Source organism: Jaculus jaculus, chromosome 7 (genome assembly GCF_020740685.1).
Source record: "Jaculus jaculus isolate mJacJac1 chromosome 7, mJacJac1.mat.Y.cur, whole genome shotgun sequence".
In the NCBI taxonomy this organism is placed as follows: domain Eukaryota; kingdom Metazoa; phylum Chordata; class Mammalia; order Rodentia; family Dipodidae; genus Jaculus; species Jaculus jaculus.
In genome coordinates this window covers 15,245,403-15,266,907 of record NC_059108.1, presented here as the reverse complement: position 1 = coordinate 15,266,907, position 21,505 = coordinate 15,245,403, and the positions used below count along the sequence as shown (strand labels likewise).

The 21,505-nt window shown below is 44.6% G+C and overlaps 1 protein-coding gene across 3 annotated transcripts in view; it reads left to right on the top strand.

Annotated features, from left to right (window-relative positions):
• The window catches only part of Stard13 (StAR related lipid transfer domain containing 13), a 253,179-nt gene that overhangs the window by 224,445 nt on the left and 7,229 nt on the right, over nucleotides 1-21,505 (top strand). For all 3 annotated transcript variants that reach the window (XM_004659996.2, XM_004659995.2, XM_045154367.1), the window contains exons 7-12: nucleotides 1,229-1,388; nucleotides 10,375-10,573; nucleotides 16,849-17,059; nucleotides 17,748-17,862; nucleotides 18,969-19,190; nucleotides 20,368-20,585. In XM_004659996.2, coding sequence (XP_004660053.2) covers nucleotides 1,229-1,388; nucleotides 10,375-10,573; nucleotides 16,849-17,059; nucleotides 17,748-17,862; nucleotides 18,969-19,190; nucleotides 20,368-20,585 — 1,125 coding nt within the window. The remainder of the gene's footprint in view (nucleotides 1-1,228; nucleotides 1,389-10,374; nucleotides 10,574-16,848; nucleotides 17,060-17,747; nucleotides 17,863-18,968; nucleotides 19,191-20,367; nucleotides 20,586-21,505) is intronic.

Below are 21,505 nucleotides of genomic sequence, written 5' to 3'. Positions count from 1 at the left end.
CTCTCGCTGTGGCACCGTCCTCTCCAGGAAACCGCCAGGCAGCGTTCTGCTTGCCAGCTGCCTTCTGGAAGTCAGCAGCAAGGCCCGCCTTTATTTGTAGCTCTCAGTAGGTTGCCAGGGAAGGCAGTCAGGCTCCAAGAAGGAGGAGGAAAAAAAAAAAAGATGAGTCAAGAGTGATTAGTTGTGAAGAGAGGAATTAAAAATAAGCTCGCCATAAAGTAGGGCCTGCAGCTTGCAGAGCAAACATCTGCCGCTAGCGCCTCGTGGCCCCACGCAGACGTCATGACTTAGCAGTGTTACCTCCTCCAAAGACCGTAGAATTCTTCAAGTACACGTCTGCTTCCACTGGCAAACAGAGATGAGACTAGGCGGTCAACCTTTGGAATTAAGGAGTAGGCTAAAGCACGCATTGGAACTTGTATGGGTACCTATTGGAAATGAATTGATAGATTTGAAAAATATATATATATATATATATATATATATATAATGTGGGGGTGGGGGAGACGGCTAGGTGGTTAAAGCTGCTTACTGGCAAAGCCTGGTGACCCTTGTTCAATTCCCCCCAGCCACCCATGTAAATCTGGGTAGGCATTCATTCGCAGTGGCAAGAAACCCTGGCATGCACACACGTGCGCCTGTGCACACACAGCCAAATAATAGGCAAATTTTAAAATACATATATAAAATATGCAAGCAATTGTTTTATGTTACATGATATGTCTGTAGAAAAGCCAGTGGTTCTTTTCCAAAAGTATTCAAAGTGGTTATAAGTTGGTCAAATTGATATATGCTTGTATATTGAAGTTCCCTTTAAAAAGCAGAACTGGCTGTAGAAAAGCAAGAGCACAGCAAAGGAAATGTGATTCAACTCCTCTCCCTTCCATTCTCCTCTAACCCAACCACACGTATCCTTCCTCTGTGAGTTCTGTATGTTCATCGGATCACTTCAAACGTGTGTCTGTCAAAACTGAGGTAGAACATTGTCCACCTGACTTGAAAACAGGGCCACACACACATTCCGATGGCGTGCACCACTCAGTTCAGTAGAAATAACACGTGGGCAAGGGCCACGAGTCACCCCACCACGAACTGTGACTCAGCAGAGAGAAAGTCGAAACTCTGAGGTATCCCAACAAGAGCGTGCCTGGCCTCCTCCTTGCCTCCCCAACTTCTCTGCACGGTCTGCTCCAGGAGCCTTGCATGATGTGGTTTCTATGAATTCTAGGTCTGTTCCAAAGTTCATGAAGAGGATGAAAGTCCCCGACTACAAAGACAGGGCTGTCTTTGGCGTTCCTCTCATAGTCCACGTGCAGAGGACGGGACAGCCCCTGCCTCAGAGCATTCAGCAAGCCCTGCGATATCTACGTAGCAACTGTCTCGACCAGGTAGGGCGCTTTATCTCAAACCTGGATCTGGGTTGCTGGGATGCCAGACTTGAGCCAGGGCTACCCGGTATGAAGATGTGCCTCACCAAAAACTCTAAGCACTTACATCCTCATATGTCAAAATTTAATGTGACCACCGGACGACATCCTTGTTAAGCTACTTGAGGACGTCACTTGAGGGACATCCTGGGATAGCCACAAAAGGATAATGTTAATAATTTGTATATGTGATGTGTAATTTATATTCCCTAGAAACTGGAAGATAAGCGATGCACCTTACTTCTTTTTTCACTATTTTCCCAGTGCTACCATTCCATTCACCACATTCTATTATCACCATTATGTTATATTTGAAGAGAGGAATTTGGTTTTCATGTCTGCAATGATTAATATTTAGAAGCAGTACAATGATGAAAAAATTTAAATCAAGATATATGTACTTACATTTTTTTAAATGCACAAGTAAAATAAGAAATTAGTATCAGCTAAATCAAATATCCCCTCATCTAAAAGAGTTGATCAAAAAGTTCATGCTTTGAGCTGGAGAGATGGCTTAGTGGTTAAGCGCTTACCTGTGAAGCCTCAGTACCTCGGTTCAAGGCTCAATTCCTTAGGACCCACGTTAGCCAGATGCACAAGGGGGCACACGTGTCTGAATTTCGTCCGCAGTGGCTGGAGGCCCTGGTGTGCCCATTCTCTCTCTCTCTCTCTGCCTCTTTCTCTCTGTCTGTCACTCTCAAATAAATAAACAAAAAAAAAATTTTTTTAAAGTTCATGCTTAACCGGGCGTGGTGGCACATACCTTTAATCTCAACACTCGGGAGGCAGAGGTAGGAGGATCATCGTGAGTTCGAGGCCACCCTGAGACTCCATAGTGAATTCCAGGTTAGCCTGGACCAGAGTGATACCCTACCTCGAAAAACTAAAAAAAATAAATAAAAATAAAAAAAAGTTCATGCTTAAAAACTTCAGAGATCATTTTCTGCCCCCCTGGACTATTCAGGGACCATGATAATAGTGGACTCTGATTAAGCCCAGAGTTAAATCCATCCTATAATTTATTCAGCTCCTCCAATTTAACACCCACTAGTTTCTAAGATACTCTGTCCAAAATAAAAGTTACATTCCCGCTGCACAAACTGCAACCCTGAGTAGCCAGAAGCATTTTCAGGCAGGCATTCGATAACAGCCTCTGTTTATCTTTAATGCTTTATGAAAAATCTGTACCACCCTGAGATTATTTGCACTCCAATGTCGATTTACCCTTGGCCTTGAGTTCAGTGGACAGGAATGAGCTAAGCTACATGAACTCAAAGATCTTGGCTACTAATAATTGTAGAGACATTAAAACCAAAGCCATATTTAGAATCTACATGAGCTCTTAATGAATTAAATGCCAGTTTTCAGTGGAGCAAAAGCAAAGGAGTAAGTTTGTCATTTGAAACCGTCTTTAGCTGGGCTGAGTTTGTGTTTTCCCTTGACCCTTTTTATATTACAGACTACCCAGGTGCCCATTTTCACACATTTGGATTTGGGTTTTCAAAAATTACTTTAGTCCCTTGCCTCTCATTTCTCATAAATAAGGACAACAGACTTTAAAACAGGGTGCTCATCTCTGGCAGACACCCAACATTAATTGGCTTGTGTGTAACATGCCAATAGAGCAAGCCAATAAATCTGGTGACTTAAACAGATTTTTTAAAGAGACTCTACCAAGAATACACATTAAGCAAAGTTAATGTACTATGAGTATTTTACTTGGGGAAAAAAAAATCAGGGAGGTAGGATCTGATGAATATTTGGAAATACATGTTCTGTTCTTTTTTCCACTGCTGAAAGTATTGCAACCATGCCCCTTGACCTGGGACTTGAATGACTCCAGTTTTAATTGGTTGGTTTTCAGGTACACATCCAAGATTCTGTTTTGAAAAGGGTAGATGGCTTTTGAGTCAAGCACATTTTTCCAAGCTTCTCAGTGTTTGTAAAGGTATATATATGCCAGATCCACCTCTTCGATGATTCTCTCAGAGCCCTCCTTTCTGTCCTTTGGGACGGTTTGTTCCGGAAGCATGACCGGAGTGTCATCAAAGAGTCTCGTCAGAAGGGCTGGAGAGATGGCTTAGGGGTTAAGGCACTTGCCTGAGAAGCCTAAGGGCCCAGGTTTGAAAAGAGTCTCGTCAGACAAAGCAGTGTCTGTTCAGGAGCACCAAAAGGAAAGTCAGTCTGTCTGTACCATCAGTTCAGCAATAATCTCTCTTGACGCCCAGCATGCTTGAGGCAGGCATACAAAGCGTTCTGCTTTCATTGCCTCAATTACCCCACATCCTCCTTGGCCAGAGTTAGCACCTTGGTGTCAGTGGTGGGGCTAACATCTCCATGTAAGTCTGTCTAACCCCAGTCTAGGTTTCTGCCACTGGACTGTCACAGCTGTTTTCCTTCTTGGACTTTTAGAGTAATTTTGTCTCCAACACCAAAAGGCAGTTTGCGGGGCCCTACCCAACTCATTGATAAATCCACTGTCAAGAGTGTGTTGATGATATTGATCATTACATCATGTAGTGACCTTTCTGTGAGAATAGGAGGAAGAGCTCCCGCCCCACCACCATCCCCTTGGCTTCCAAACACTGTTTGAAACTGTTTCTTTTGGACAACTGCTCTGTGTTTTATATTATAAACACCACGTTCATCTGACTGGGCATGTTTTCCTCTCTGTGTAGGCTGGTGGGAAGTTCAGAGCTTAATATGTACTCTGCTCATAGTATGTACTTGGGGGACCCAAATTTCCTGCATCAGCCTCATGCCTAGTTCCAATTATCTTTTTTCTTTTTCTTTTTTTTTTTTTCTCTTGATGTAGTTTTCCTATCTGGTATCTTTCATTGTCTTTATTGTTGTTTAGAAGCCATTATGTCATCCTAAAACCTTTCTCGAACCAAGTTGAATAGAAATAAGTGAACTGCAAAGTCACCATTCCACTCAGCACCTAGTCTCCAGTGGGGAATAAAAACAGCACCCTGTGGGTGCTGGCTGATGTGCACCAGCTGTATGACCACTGAGATCAGTCCTAGCTCCTTTCCAAAGCCAGAGTCATGTAGAGGAAATAAAATCATATGAAGAGAGGAGAGTGGGTACACAGACCTCCTCAGCCCCTACGCACCAACTTATTCCCAATGTCCATTTCAAAGAGTCCCATTGTGAAAAATTGTGTAGACAAAGCTTTGTAAGGAAAAGATTCACTCTGAGGGCATAAATCCCGATTAAAATGCCATCAGACTGAACAAGGCAACGTTTCTCTTATATCAGTCACAAGAAATAATCTGTTGAGTGTCAAAGGGACTGTAGCGTAGCCACTTCCTACTGGAATCCTGGCCTTCTAAGCCCTTTCACTGGCATGTCCCGTAGTGGGGAACACACAGAGAAGCCTTTCTGTGGTCAGGACGGTGGTGACAGGAAGGAAACAGGGAAATGTGAAGAAGCGAGGAAGAAGCCAAGAAAGCCGGGCACAGGAGGAAGACAGACCTAGAGACTTAAGAGCAAAGAAAAGGTAATGACTCAGAAAAGAGAAGGAGTGGGGCGTAGTGGCGCACACCATTAATTCCAGCACTCAGGAAGCAGGAGTATGAGGATCAACGTGAGTTCGAGGCCAGCCTGAGACTGACTACATGGTGAATTCCAGGTCATCTTGGACTAGAGTGAGACCCTACCTCAAAATAAAGAAAGAAAGAGAGAGAGAGAGAGAAAGAAAGAAAGAAAAGAGGGAGAAGAAAGGAAAGAAAAGGAAAGGAAAGGAAAGGAAAGGAAAGGAAAGGAAAGGAAAGGAAAGGAAAGGAAAGGAAAGGAAAGGAAAGGAAAGGAAAGGAAAGGAAAGTGAGAGTGAGAGTGAAAAGGAATGATTAAAAACAAGAGGCAAATATTCTCTTTGCCAAGAGTACTTTACTTGGTTGGGCATGAAAAGATTGAGTTCTGCACAGTTCTTGCAATCTCAGCCCCAGAGCTGTAGAAGACCAGAATGTCCCCAAACGTCCTTCCTGTGGGCCGCATCTCGGACCATCGTCTGGACTCTCCCCAAGGTGCTGGTCTTGCTATCACAGCAGGAGGCTGCCTGCCATGAAGCTGGCCCTTCTCGCAGACTAACCATGGCTCTGGAACATCAGCACCCCTCACAGACAGTCAGAGCCAGCCACTCAGGGACTTGACGCACTGCCAGCACTTGACCTCCCACACTCCCTGGGTGCAGAGCAGTTTATACAGGACGAAGCCCAGTTGCTTCCATTTTCGCCCTTGCAGATGGCTTCAGATGAAATGAGGAAGCTTAGCCTTCAATTACCATCCATTTGTATTCAGACATGGTAGCCGCGTGTGAGACTGGCCTTGCTTTGTTGGCTGAGGATTTTATTTCTGCCCTAAATCAACTGTGCACAGAGGCATAGGTTATCCCTGGCTCCTGATGAATATGAAGTCGCTGCAGTGAAGGGCTAAACCTGCAGTGCCTCAGAGTCGGTGCCCGCCGCACACTCCGCTGATGAATCGCTCTCGCTGCATAAAGCCAACCTTTGTTCATTAGCAGAGCCCATTTCTAAAGAAGAGGAAATGGAAGTCCTGATAAACATCATTAAGCCCTGAAAGGATTAGCATAAACAGGATGCCAGGGAGGAGATTTAATATTATTTAGATGAAATTTGAATTCTAATGCAGCATTCATGCCCAGCCACTCCTTCTAATGGAGCAGTACATTTTAAAAGCCCAATTAGAGTGGGAAGACACTTCATTCTCAAGGCAAGCATCCTTTCACCCCATCACTGCTCATCGTCTTACCCACTGCCCACAGCTATAGTGGAATGCTCTGGGACCATCTGCATACGTGATATGTTGAGTCCTGGCTTTTTCATAGGTAGGATTTTTAGATAGAGAAACCGAAGAGAGAGGAAAGCAGTCCCCGAGGGAAACTCGTCGCTCGTGCTTTTATCCTCGGCTGGGGAGAGACTGGAGACACGCACATGAAATGGACTTTGTACTGCTGAGTACCACCGTCCCCCTCTTAGAGAGTGCTTGAGCGGGGCTTTCTTGTGAAAGACAGGTGAGAGCAGGACTGGGCAAGTCTTTTCTGAGGCCCAGCTCAAAATGAAAAGGTGGAATTCCTCGTACATATATTATTGAGAATTTCAGAGCTGTGAGAGCAGAGCGCTCAACAGACTGCGGGCCCTATGACTGCTCGGATCGCCCATCCGCTAGTGACAGACACAGGAGCAAGGGAAAACCAGGCCATCCTATTTGTCTAGCTCACTATGAGCTGAAGGGCCTGGGGTCACTTCTTATCAACAGTGACAAGGATGCCCTTGGAAGCCACGGTCTCCTTTTTATTTTTATTTTTTTCACTTAGATAAATGTCTTTAGTCAAAAATGAAAATTTTGTCTCTACGTTGGAAATTTGGCAAGGGCTCAACTGTCCTGTGTAGTTAAATAGGAGGCTCTCTCCAGGTTCTCAGGATCCCACACCACTAGAAGGACTTGACTCCGTAAGGATCCACTTGCTGTGTCGCGGTGCTGCGAGCTAAAACTAACAGAAGCCCCAGTGGGAGCAGCTTAAGCACCAGGGACCTCACGACCTCACACAGAAACAATAACAAGGAGCCAGGCAATAGGACGGTGCCTGGTTAGTTCATCTGCCAGCTCACTGATGGGTTTGTGAAGGCTACACCTCTTTCCTTCTTTCCCTCCAGCTGGCCTTAGCTACTATACTTGGAATTTGGTCCGACTTGAGTAAGACCAACCACCTTTCCTTTACTAAGCTCAGGACCGACTTGCAAAACAATGCACATAACCCACACTTATTTCCCACATCCCCAAGAAGATGAAGACAGGGCAGGAAGGTTTTTGTCAGAATTCGAGACAGAGTGAATAAATCCCTGACAACTCTCTAGACAGTCTGTGAGCTTAGAGGCGGAAGTTGCACCTCCAAGCTTGCAGCTGGAGAACTCCAGACGTGTTTGAAATAATTAAAACAACAGTGTCTGAGGAAAGGAGAGAGAAACGTGGAGACAGAACAACACTTAGACAGTATTCCTGGGGTGTGTGTGTGCGCGTCAGCCTCGGTGCAGACCCCAAAAGAGCCCACAGGACACAGTGGGAAGATGAAGCAGCTTGACAGTTTCAACACAAGCACTCTTTTTATAGAGCTGGTCTGTATTTCTCTGCTGTTTAGAAAAAAAAAAAAACAAACTGAGAATTCAGAGCTGGGGAGATGGCTTAGCAGTTAAAGGCCTTACAGAGACTCCTGGTCCTGAGTCAATTCTCCAGCCACCCACATAAAGCCAGACTGGCATCTAGTCACAGCCGGAAGAGACCCTGGGACATATGCCTGCATACATATGTGTATGTGAATGTATGTGTATACATACAAATAAATAAGTAAAAATTAAAACATAAGAATTATATTATCAAATGCTATAATACAGACTCATATCTGGATAAACATTTGTGAGTCACACCTAAGAACTCCCCTCCAGGGGATTGAGACTCTGAGAACTTCCATGAGCTCTGTGATATACACAGTTCTGGGCCTCCTTCCAGAATCAAAAACATTCAAGGATATAAACAAATTGAAGATGGATCTCACTCTGATCATCATCCATTAGATACCATGAACTTTTCTTTCTATAATGCATGCTTTCTTGCTGTGCACATTGATACAATTTGAAATACCTTCCAGCCAAAGGAAAATAAGTATTTTTTTTTAGATTCTTCACAGAGAATGAGCTAAGTAAAACACATTTTTGCATTTTCGAGACATAGCAAACTTTGAACAAGGCAACTTAACATTTTCAATGACAGCTGGAGTATCCTGATGTCTGGAATTAAAGTGATAGGTCTCGGAAGTTTTAGTTTAAAAGGCGTTTATTAAGAATTCTCTTCTTATGACCACAGGAAGTAGCACTGGTTAATTTCCCCTGTGACCTATGCAGCTGACAGCTACAAAAACCTGACTGTTCTTTAATGGCAGCCTCCTTCCCTTGTTGTTACTGTAGCTTACAAGAGTCAGGGCTGCTCCCATTTATAGCAGCGATCAAGCAAGTCTTCATTTCAGGTGTGGTGGCGCACGCTGTTAATCCTCGCACTTGGAGGCAGAGGTAGGAGGATCACTGAAGGTTTGAGGCCACCCTGACAATACATAGTGAATTCCAGGTCAGCCTGAGCTAGAGTGAGACCCTACCTCAAAAAGTAAGTAAATCAATAAATAAATAATCACAGCAATGAGGTGATGACAATTATTTAGCTGGGCGTGGTGGCGCACGCCTTTAATCCCAGCACTCTGGAGGCAGAGGTAGGAGAATCACCGTGAGTTCAAGGCCACCCTGAGACTACACAGTTAATTCCAGGTCAGCTTGGACCGGAGTGAGACCCTACCTCAAAAAAACCAAAAAAAAAAAAAAAGAGAGAGAGAGAGAGAGTCTTCGTTTGATATGCTCGAGCTTGGGCCAGCGCCCAGGTGTGAACTTGAGATGGTAGAGCTAGTGAAACAACTGCGCTTATGCCTTTCTCCAGAGATGTGGGACAGGAGCAGTGGAAAGCAGTGACCTCTGTCCACTTGTGTAACCACTCAGGAACATCCCCCCTCTCGCTTTGCAAAAGAGAACCAACCTGTGACCCACTGGGGGGGGGAGGGGCGAGGGGCGTGGAGAGTGAGAGGCAAAAGGCTGGATTGTGAGCAGCAGCTCAGTGCCCTGTGGGCATTGAACGATCCATAGGATTTCACTCTGAGCCAGAGAGCCCAGGAGAGCTCAGCTGTAGTATGGACAGAGGCAAATTCAGGGTGGGAAGGCTTCTAGAACCTGAGCTTGACCTACGCAGCCCCCCCACTTCACCCAGGACCTTCACTGTACAAGGAGGGCTCTGCTTACATCCCTCACATCAGCTCATTGCGGTGAAGGTCATTAGCTTTTTTGGTGTCTTGTTGCTATGTTTGTCAAGCAAGTAGGAGTTTAAGTCCTAGAGATGAAAAAGGTATGATGTGATAATGTCCATAAAAAAAGCTAATATGAATCATATTCACTAGAGAATGTCTACACAGCCTATCAGACAGGGCAGAAAGTGCACAATATGAGAAAAACACATCCCAAGTGCCAACTATGCTTAAGAAACAAAAGCAGATAAGGCCCTTAACAATTTATTAATGCTTACAGGAATATTTTCGTTTCTTGAGTATATTCCTTGTAGACTTCTTCCCCAAAGGGAGACGGCTGTTTCTCTGAGATCCTCCATCCTCCAAAGACATTATTTCCACCAAACCTCCCGTGAACTAAACTATGTCAAAATCCCCCGTGAGGGCTGGAGATATGACTTAGCAGTTGAGGCACTTGCCTGCAAGGCCTAGGGACCAAGGTTCAATTCCCCAGTACCGACATAAGCCAGATGCACAGTGGCACATGTGTATGGAGTTCACTTATAGTAGCTGGAGGTCCTGGCCTGCCCATTCTTTGTCTCTCTCTCTCTCTCTCTCTTATCTGCCTCTCTCTCTCAAAAAAATAAATAAATAAATAAATTATATATATATAAACATATATACATATGTGCATGCATTTATGGATATATATATATATGTATGTATGTATATTAAACCCCATGAAAGTGTAAATGCTAAAAGTTAGAGAAGTTTTTTCTTTCCTGCCCACTAATGACTCCCAGCATAAGAGTGCCTGATGCAGGTACTTAATCACTACTTGTTGACTGGAAGAGTAAAATTATACCATCTATAAAAGACTTACATCATAAAGAACATGTTTGTTTTCTCATTGAGTTTCCACCACAGCTCCATGAGGTGAAGTACTATCCACATCTTCCTTTTCCACAGAGAAGTTAAGTTAGTGTTGTCAAAATTTACAAGCTATGATGCCATGCCAGTTCATCCGGTCCTGTCCCAGGTCTTGTCATCATATCCAGGATTCCTGAGAAAGGTGACCTCTGACCTAAACGTCCTCATGGTTCATTTCAGGTGGGTCTTTTTCGCAAGTCAGGGGTGAAGTCTCGGATCCACGCCCTACGTCAAATGAACGAGAACTTTCCTGAGAACGTCAACTACGAAGACCAGTCAGCATACGACGTGGCTGACATGGTGAAACAGTTCTTCAGGGACCTCCCTGAGCCCCTTTTCACCAACAAGCTCAGCGAGACCTTCCTTCACATCTACCAGTGTAAGTGTCGGTCATGTTGCTCTGTCTTCTCACTGGTAATGCATGAACTTATAAAGGCCACGGAGAAGTTATAACCCTAACCTCTTTGGCCATGGTTTGCTATGGAAATCTCTAGTCCAGTCTTGATGAAGCTAAATAGATCTCCCAACATCAAAATATCCCTTCTCAGTGAGGTTTTGTGACATCTCAAACAAATTTTTAGAGTACTTCCAATAAATTTTAAAAGAAAATGGACACAATAGAATTTATTGTGCATGTAGGTATTTATTAAGCCTTAATTTTAAAGGTGAATTTTTTCCAAAGGATCCAGGTTTGATTCCCCAGTACCCACATAAAGCCACATTGCCCAAGGTGGTACATATGTTAGGAGTTCATTTGCGGTGGCTAGAGGCCCTGGCACACCCATTCTCTATCTCTAGCTTCTTCTTTCTCTCTCTCTTTCTCAAATAAATAAATAGATAAAATATATATTTTTTTAAAAAGCAAATTTGTTTTAATTAATGAAATGCAAGCAAACCAAATCAAGGTTACACCTTAAGACAACTAACATATTTTAACTTAGAATGTTTTAACTTATCTTACCTTAATAGTTCTTGGCAAAGCTACTATGGCTAAAATAGTCATTGAAAATAAAAACTGATCTGGAAGTCTATCCTGCTAAATGCAAAGGAGGATATCAATATATATATATATATATATATATATATATATATATATATATATATATATATGAGTCTTTTGCTGGAACTATTTTGTAGTTACCTTCTTGTCACCAAGAAAAAACATCCAGCCAAAAGTATCTTATGGGAGGAAAGGCTTTATTTCGGCTTACAGTCTCAAGAGGAAGTTTCATCTAATTACATATCTGGCTGGAAGTAGTCTAGGCTCTGGGCTTGGAGCTAGGCTACTGAGCCTCAGTGTTTGCCTTCTGTGACACGCCTCCTTTGATAAGGCTCCAGTTCCCAGAGTTCCCACCAGCTGGGGATTGACTGTGAAGTTTAATCACAAATGTGAGAGACATGGGGGGGCCTTACGTTTGAACCACCACATGTAATATTACTATTATGAATAATTTTCTTATCTTTTTTTTTTTTTTTTTTTTTTTTTTTTGGTTTTTCAGGGTAGGGTCTCACTGTAGCCCAGGCTGACCTGGAATTCACTGTGTGGTTTCAGGATGGCCTCACACTCACAGCGATCCTCCTACCTCTGCCTCCCAAGTTCTGGGGATTAAAGGTATATGCCACCACACCCAGCTTGAATCATTTTCATAGTTCAAGTATCTATTCTTTAGGGGAAAAAATTGGCCTACCATCTCTGATTATGCAACAAATTACACCCAATGTGGGTCATGACATGAAATTGAGCCACTCTGAAGATCAAGGTATATCTAAGGAGTGTATAATGTTACAAATTCAGAAAGAATTATGATAAGTACTACTTGTAAGAACAGAATAAAGAGGTGCTGCACTATGTAAATATTATTTTGTCAAGGTGAATAGGTTAAGTTGAATTAATGATACACAGGGCATCACAATGGTGGTACCATGAAAAGCCGAACTCCATTTTTCAATTAAGCCTCCCTTATGGTCTGGAAGTGTGACATAGGAGTATTTACATTTAATCAGCGCTAGGTTGAAGTTGACACTAGTCTGTAGCTAAAGCTAGATCACTGCTAAGAGATAAATGTTGTTGGCTCTTGCCTAGCCTGATAATCCAGAAGCAAGGTCAAAGCAGGGCTGTATTTTAGCTGAGCAAACATTGACAGAGCAGGGCTCATGTACAGGGTGCTGGGCCGGGTGTCGCAAAGAATATGAGTGGCTGAGACTCACTATCTGCACCTCAGGATCTTGCAACAGAGAGACAAGACCTGACGACAGTGGCTGCAGTACAAGAAGGTTCGAGAAATTCCATAAACAAGGTTACAAAGATGAGTCCAAGATGGGTGACGTGAGAAGTTGGTGAAGAAAGGGACAGGTGGGCTGGAGGGATGGCTGAGCGGTTAAGGCATTTGCCTGCAAAGCCAAAGAGCCCAGGTTTGATTCCCCAGGACCCACGTTAGCCAGATGCACCCAGATGCAGGGGGTTGGGGGGGCACACGTGTCTGGAGTTCGTCTGCAGTGGCACTGAGGTCCTGGCGTGCCCATTCCCCCTCCCCTCTCTCCCTCCCTCCCTTCCTCTTTTTCTGTCAAATAAATAAATATAAATAAAAATAAAATATTAAAAACAAGAAGAAAGCTGGGCGTGGTGGCGCATGCCTTTAATCCCAACACTCGAGAGGCAGAGGTCAGAGGATCGCCGTGAGTTCGAGGCCACAGCTGAAGGTTATGGAACAAACATAGTGTGCGTGAGGCAGGGCGCACGGGCCCGTGTTACACGGTGGTAGAAGTACAAGGCAACACCAGGTGACGGCTGATGAGTTAGGCCAAGACCACAATCCCTCAGGTGTCACTGTCTTACCGATGATGACACCTTCTGCAGAACCCAAACTCCCACAAATCATTGATTACCAATGAGAATTTTGTATTAGTTCACATGACAGAAAAAAAATCTAAAATTTAACCATCTATGTGTGGGGTAATTCTGCAGCCCAGTGATGCCATGGCAAAGTCAGCTTCCGGTAACTTTCCCTTTGGAATTACGCTATGATTCAGTGGGCGGGCTTAAGGACTGTACAAGTCACAACACGATTGCCACAGCTTATAGTGAATGTGCCTTTGCAAAATCACAAAGTCAAGAAGAGAGACATGGCTTCTTCTTCGACATATGTCTCTCTTTTTAAAATATTTTATTTACTTATTTTCAAAGAGGGAGAAAGAATGGGCACACAAGGGTCTCCAGCCACTGCAAACGAACTCCAGATGAATGTGCCACTCTGTGCATCTGACTTTACATGGGTATTAGGGACTTGAACCCAAGTTGTTAGGCTTTTCAGGCAAATGCCTTAACCGCTAAGCAATCTTTCCAGTCCAACACACGTCCAGGCACTGCAAATGAACCCCACATGAACGTACCACCTTGTGCATCTGGCTTATGTAGGTCCTGGGGAATCAAACCCGGGTTTTTTGGCTTTATATGCAAGCACCTTAACTGCTGAACCATCTCTCCAGCCCAACACATGCCTCTTTTCCTCAGGGAGATCAATCTTGCAGAAGCTCCTAGCCTTGTCATTGTTTTGTCAGCCAAAAGTGGCTTACATCGTCTTCCTTAAGCTTGTCAATGGAAAGAGGAATGGGATGACCATTTTTTGTTCAAGCCAGCATGGTTTATCCCTAGATCAGAGGAAAGGGCCCGTTTCCCTGAGTAGCCCACACTTAAAAGAAACATGTTTTCCGAATGAAGAAGAGGGCGGAGAATGAGTATTGAGTTGGTTGGCAACTCTGTCCTTGCCACAAGGGTGAAAGTTCATCAGAATTGATTGTTGATCCTTGAATCTGGAACTGGCGTATTGGGTATTGGGTGGACAAGGACTGAACGAAGGCTTAGGAGCTGACACACGACTGAATTTCTAGATCACCAATGGTGCCTTCGATAAATAGACCTTCCATGGATAGATAGGCCGCAAGTCCAAGTTTCCAAACTGATGTGAGGGGGGAGTGAACAGTAGTTCCTTTCCAGCTCTCTGGATATGTCCTATAACCCACAGAACTGCCTTTTTGTATTATCACCAGATGATTCACTTGAGTAGACTAGGAAGTGAGTCTCGAAAATACCTTAATCCTACCAACCTGTAAGGAAGAGACTGGTGGAGGGATCAAAGACAACCCAAAGGTTTTAATGCTTGATGACTGGGAGGATGTGGGGCGGGGGCGGGGGAGGGCAGGTAGATTTGGGAGAGACAGGTGTTCAGAACAGAGAGGATGTTGATGGATGGCTGATTGTCACAGAGTCATAAACTCGAAGCACTTTGAGAGGCAGATCTAAAATAGTCTCCCAGAGCCAAGAAAGAGGCAGGAACAACAGCAATATCATGTAGAGCGAAAAGGTCAAAGAGGAGGCTATCCAAAGTGAATGATGAGTTTAGGGATTCATAATTGACCTTCTCAAGCTTTCCATTTGCAAGAAAAAAAAAGGGGGGGATAGAAGATATTTTGTGAGGTATTAAGGAGCAAATATATTGAAAGGACATTGAGACAGCCTAGGCAGGTGACAAACAACTCTTCAAAAATAATGATGTGGAGAAGAATATTGGCATCGAAAAAAGTTTGGCTAGCTAAAGTTGAACAATATATACATTTGTGAATATATACATTTGTAACACCTTGCCTGCATAGCAGCATAATTAAAGATAGTCTGGTGGCATAAGGTGAATTCTCATTCTATACCCAAGCTTAAAATCATTAGCGATCTCTGTTTCAGCACATACAGAAAAAAAAAAAAAGAAGAAGAAGAAGAAATGGTTTTTCTGTCATTTAAACAAAATGGCTCTTCTCTAGAAAATCCAGTTACATCTTGTTACCGATATGTAATAGGCATAGCGAACAGTGAGCATGTGGTCATACTCTTCTTGAAATTTGAATTGTATGACTGACCGTGTCCAAGACTGTAACCATCCCCGGGATGTGGTTCCTCCTACATGATGCTGCAGAAGACCAGGAGAGGCCAGCATGGGCAGTCCCCAGAACGACAAGCCTTTGAGCTGTCCAGCACCGAGGCAGAAGGTCCTGGACACCCCAGTTCCTCTACAGCACCAAGTGCCGTCTTTTGTTTTTATCATGTACCTCTCCCAGTAGTGGATATCTGTGTGCATTTATTTTAATAATGTCGATACGCTGTTGATATGTTATGAGTAGTGTGAACATTGTAAAGCACAATCAGTATTGTTAACAGATGAGAGAAAACATGAGCTCTGTTGAAAGTTCTAATTTTTTTTTTCCCCATATCTTATGGTATCCTCACGAGCACACTCCCCATGCCTCAGGAGTACTGACGCCCTGCTGTGACGATCTCTGCTCCAGAATGTGGCTTCTTAAGAGAGATAGCCATGTTAACCAGAGCGCTCCTATCTAGCTACACATTAGTGAATTGAACTTTAAAGATCATGCTACAAACACAGGCAAGGGGCAGCAAAATGCAGCACCTCACCCTCGATTGTTGTGATTTTCCCATTTTGTTCACTCATACTTTTGAGCCATTTTACTCGTGATGTCTGCACGAACAGTACCAGCTATCACCACAAGGACCACTCTAGGGAGATGGGGACTGAACAGGGCCATTTATTCCCCATAACCTTAGGGAACTTGGTTCCTCTTCCGCAAGCATAATTCACTGTCCATGTCTCCAAGACCATGGGACGTGTGACCGCCATGCAGTCGTCCTGCAAATCAAGCCCTGGTGACTTGTAGGAGCAGGAAAGATGTGCCAGGCTTGCAGTGGAGGCATTGTCTCTGTGGGGGGGTCACCAAGAACACTCAGCTCACCCACTACTCATGATTCATTGGATCATGCTGGGACCTTGGCCTGGCTGTTCCTCTGGGATGGGGAAAGGCCAGCCCAGAGACCATATATACAATGCCTTTCAAAAGTGTATCCTGATGAGCCCTGGACATCCTGGCAGATGGTTCCCAAGCTGCCTGGCAAGAAGGGTGGGCAGTGGAGAATCCCAATGGACAGAGCCACAGCCCATCACCAAGGGCTACCAGAAAGGAAAGACAATCTGGAAGTGGGGCGTGAGTTCAGCAGATAGAGTACTTGCTGTGCACATGTGAGGATCCAAGTTTGGACCCGCAGGTAAATAAATGCTGGATGAGCATGGATGGCCAAGCTGTAATCTCAGCTCTCTGGAGGCAGAGGCTGGGCATCCCTAAGGCAAGCTGGCAAGCTAGGGTAGCTGACTCCGCAAGCTGTGAGTTCAGCTGAGGTTACGTGCCTCAGTGAATGAAGAGTTAACCACGGGGACGCAGACATCCATCTCCTGACCTCCACATGCATGCATGCGCACCCACTGCATGCACCCCCTGCCTCCTGCACACGTGTGCGTACACACACACACACACACACACACGCAGTCTGAAGACAGAGGAGCTAGCTGACAATCAAGTGTGAGAAAGCAGGACAGTGCTTGGCTCTCAGCACCTCTGGGCCACTCATATTTCAGGTTCTGGTGCTTAAGGGACAATGGGACGAGGTCTGAATTCCAGTCCCTCCTCTCACTAGCGGTGACTTCTTTGGTCGGGTGCCGTTGTTGGGGTCTCCTGTCAGCGACTGGAACTCTTGTGCATCCTCACCCTGACTTTCTTCACTGTCCCTCTAACACCCTGGTGCCCACATTTCCTCAGATGTCCCCAAAGAGCAGCGGCTTCCAGCTGTGCAGGCCGCCATCCTGCTGCTGGCCGACGAAAACAGGGAGGTCCTGCAAACGCTGCTGTGCTTCCTGAATGACGTCGTGAACTTGGTGGACGAGAATCAGATGACGCCCATGAACCTGGCTGTGTGTCTGGCCCCCTCCCTTTTTCATCTGAACTTACTGAAGAAAGAAAGCTCTCCAAAGTGAGTTTTCCTCAGCCATGACAGTAACACCCAAGCCAGGCCTTCTCCACGGTTCTTTTTTTTTTTTTTTAATGTGTTTATTTTTTTAAGTAAAATAAACAAAGTAGTTCTCATGCTAGATTTGAACTCGTAGATTTTTCCAAGACTCCTTTTATGATCAGGATAAGGCAAACTCATTCGTGGGGTTCGGTTCATAGAACCCCAAGATAGGATAGAGGGCCTCAGTCATGATTCCGAAAGCCCAAGATCTTGTTTTGTTTTGTTTCATTTGAGTGGGAAGAAGGAAAGTACACAGAGAACTCTTACGGTCTTGGGTTTTTAAAGGTTAGGTTTAAATCCAAATCATGGGAGCCTACAGTTCAGTGGTTTTGAGCTTAGAAAACAGTAATTTCTCCCCATACAGCAATTCCTGTCCTGTACTTTTCCAAGGTTTGTTTTTTTTTTTAATTTTTTTTTTTGTGTGTGTGTGTGTGTGTGTGTGTGTGTGTGTGTGTGTGTGTGTAAGCTGTCAGCCTGCCAGCCTGCCTTGGAATATCTAAGACATGTGGTCATTGTTTTTATTTGGATATGAGCAAGCCTGGGATCTGGATAGCATCTGGGGGTGAACAGCAACGAGAAGGGACAAGTGTGGTACCGGGACACACTCTTTGATTTGAGATCTGCTCAGCACATTCACGTTCAATTACAGAGTCATCCAGAAGAAATACGCCACTGGGAAGCCAGATCAAAAAGACCTCAATGAGAATCTGGCCGCGGCTCAGGGCCTGGCTCACATGATCATGGAATGTGACCAACTTTTTGAGGTGAGCAGAAGGTTCTACCTGCCTTCCTTATGGCTCTGGGAGTGAGATAAGACACATGGAAAGATGGATACACTTATTGTTTGTATTTGCTCCTGATTTTATAATGCCATTCGCACACACTAGCTCTGATTCTTGCCTCCAAGAGGTGTTAGCTGTACATGGAGGCTTTGATAGTGCAAGACACTTGAAGTCACCATGATGACATTTTTCATATGAACAGTTGTATCACCTTCCTTTGTCAGGTTCAAGGCTAGACAGCCAATCCTTTTATGTTTAATTTTACCTCTGGACTTGATTAGGGTCTCCCCCTCCCCCTTTTTTCCTCCCCCTGCCCCCATCTCTTCCTTCCTGTGTGTTATTGTGTAATCTTTGTCACTGAGAATCCATGACACCTTATGAGAATAGACATAGATACATTAAAGAAGTGAGTGAATGAGATATCTGGCATACTGTCGGCAATGAAATTGGCATTTGTTGATGAGGAAAACAAACCAAAAAGGTAAAACTATTTCTAAGTCATATTTGGTGTTTCTCTTAACAAGACCATGTGTGGAAAGTCTTTTCGTACTGAAGTTGTCTGAGCCCAGATTTACCAAATTAAATAAAAATAAATCACTAGCAAAGTGGAAAGGATGATTAGAAAGTCATTGTAATTTTATATTATTTTATTTTATTTGACAGAGAAAGAGAGGGGGAGAGAGAGAGAGAATGGGCGCAGGAGGGCCTCTGGCCACCTCAAAAGAACTCCAGATGCGTGTGCCCCCTTGTGCATATGGCTAACATGGACTCTGGAGAAATCGAACCTGGGTCCTTTGGCTTTGAAACAAATGCCTTAACTACTAAGCCATTCCTCCAGCCCCATTGTAATGTTTTAAATATTAACTATAGCTGCAGAAACACATTTGTAGTTCTCAGCTTTAGGAGTGCTCCTCCAAGCCTTGGCACAGATTGTAGGTAAAAAAAAAAAAAAAAAAAAAATCTCCAGTCCGGTGCCCCTCAGACCTTGATTGTTAATGAGCCCAAGGTCTGAATAACATGTGATGGCTTCACTTCCTTTGATCGCATTTCTTGAGCTTACCGTGTTGTTTATGCATCTGTTGACTCAGGTTCCACATGAGATGGTGGCCCAGTCTCATAACTCCTATGCAGAGGCTGAAATCCACGCACCAACCCTAGAAGACTTGGGAACGCAGATGGAGGAGACTGGAGCAACTTTCCACACCTACCTGGACCATCTTGTCCAGGGCCTCCAGAAAGAAGCCAAAGAGAAGTTCAAAGGATGGGTCACGTGTTCCAGCTCAGACAACACGGACCTTGCTTTCAAAAAGGTAACCTTACCAAAGGTTACCTAACAACCATGGATTTGCCTTTGCTTACAGAATTGGGACTGCTTATCCCTATGGTTTGGCATATGCATAAACAATTACAGCCTAGGTAACAGTCAAAGGCCCTGTCTAGAAGCCGCCAGATTGCAGCAAGACTTCTGGATTCCAATCCTGTCTGGGCCCATTAGCTGTGTGCCCAACAGTTTTCAGTTCCACAGTTGAAGGTACTTTGCTTACAAAATCTGATGACCAGGGTTCGATTCCCCAGTATCCACATAAAACCAGATACACAAAGTGGTGCGAACATCTGGAGTTCATTTGCAGTGATAGGAGGTCCTGGTGTACCCATTCTCATTCATTCGACTCTCTCTCTCTCTCTCTCTCTCTCTCTTTCTCTCCCCCCCCCTTTGCTTGAAAATAAAATTATTTTTGGCAGAGAGAGAGAGAGAGAGAGAGAGAGAGAGAGAGAGAGAGTATGGGTATACCAGGGCTTCCTGGCACTGCGAACAAACTGTAGAAACATGCACCACTTTGTGTGACCGGCTTTGTGTGGGCACTGGGGAACCAAACCCAGGCCATCAGGCTTTACAAGCAAGTACTTTTAAGTACTCAGCCATCACTCCAGGCCCAATAAAATATCTTTCTGGTTTTTTTTAAATTAATTTATTTATTTGAGAGAGAGGGGCAGGTAGAGAGAAAGAGAGAATGTGTGCACCAGGGCCTTTAGCCACTGTAAACGAACTCCAGATGCATGATCCCCCTTGTGCTTATGGCTTGTGTGGGTCTGGGGAATCGAACCAGGGTCCTTAGGCTTCGCAGGCAAACGCCCTAACCGTAACCACTAAGCTATTTCAGCAGCCCCCATCAAAGTGCTTTTCAGTGCACATTCTGAGTGTAGCTTGCTCAGAAGAAAAGCATATAAAAATCAAATGGGTTAGAACCGTGGCTGACATATACCACACAATGTGTTTATGATTGAAGTCCCGGTTCGTGGTGTATTCATGGTGACTGGATTAGCATCCTTTTTCGATCAATCTTAAGGGTTAAAGTGTTCACATCACAAACCTGAGGTGTGTAGCAGCGCTCATGCGCTTCACAAAAAATGAGCAGCTCGCACGAGAGGGTAGATTTTTAGTGGATGTGGATGACCATCTGGCCCCCCGCTGGCGTCTTTCCACAGGTGGGGGACGGGAACCCACTGAAGCTGTGGAAAGCTTCGGCGGAGGTGGAGGCCCCGCCGCCGGTCGTGCTGAACCGCGTGCTCCGAGAACGCCACCTGTGGGACGAGGACTTCGTGCAGTGGAAGGTGGTGGAAACCCTGGACCGGCAGACGGAAATCTACCAGTACGTGCTGAACAGCATGGCCCCGCATCCCTCCAGGGACTTCGTGGTCCTCAGGTGAGGCTGACTCCGCAGTTCCTAAGGTCCTGCTCCAAAAGCCGGATAAGGATTGCAGATTTAAGCACTTCCTGGAGCCCTGCCACCGAAACCCAGCCTCCCCCTCCTCCGGGAGCTCTAAACTGGCTCTCGTGTCTCCCGGTGAAAACCTGACTTTGTCATATTTGTGCCTGGCTTCCCGCTTCTTTACCCAGTTTGCAGCCCTACCCACACCCCTCTCCTTGACGAGCGCTCGGGTTATTGGGCTATAAATATCACTGGTTTCCTCATAAAGGAGGCCCTGGAGTGGCTGCTCCTTTCTGATGGCACTTTCTGCCAACTTATGCAAATGGAAGAATTTCTCCTGATTTTGCCATCACTCTGGGGAAGGCAATTCTTCAGATAGGAATCTGAAGATAGCAATATGGGTAACATTACAACCCATCTGTATAATTTCACACGCTCCCATCTAATTATGCATGCAAATTGAAGCACAATCCCCAAAGGTCTTAAGTGTGCTGGGTTACTGAACACACACATTCAGGTTTCAGACCTGGCGCGGCTTGCTGAGCCTGTGTCTGCCACCGGAATATTGTTTCTGATTGATTCATGGGTTAGTTCCAGACTCCCATTTTCTTGGGATGGGATGCTCAGTCAACAATAGGAAGTTTTTGCAATCGAAATGCAGTATGTCATGAGAAAGAACAGGGAACTAAGGACATTAAAGAACCTGACCAAAATGTAATTCACACAATATGTCCTTTTATTAAAAATGAAAGTAAAGACAATCTCTTCGTAGATAAGCAGTGCAAAAGGATGCTCCGGTGATAGCCCCAAATATATTTCAGTAGTTTCTTTATGAAGCAAGTTTTGATGGCAAACTTAACAGTTGACTTTTCATGTGGGTTCTTTATGCCTGTGGTAGCGGTCATGGGGACCTT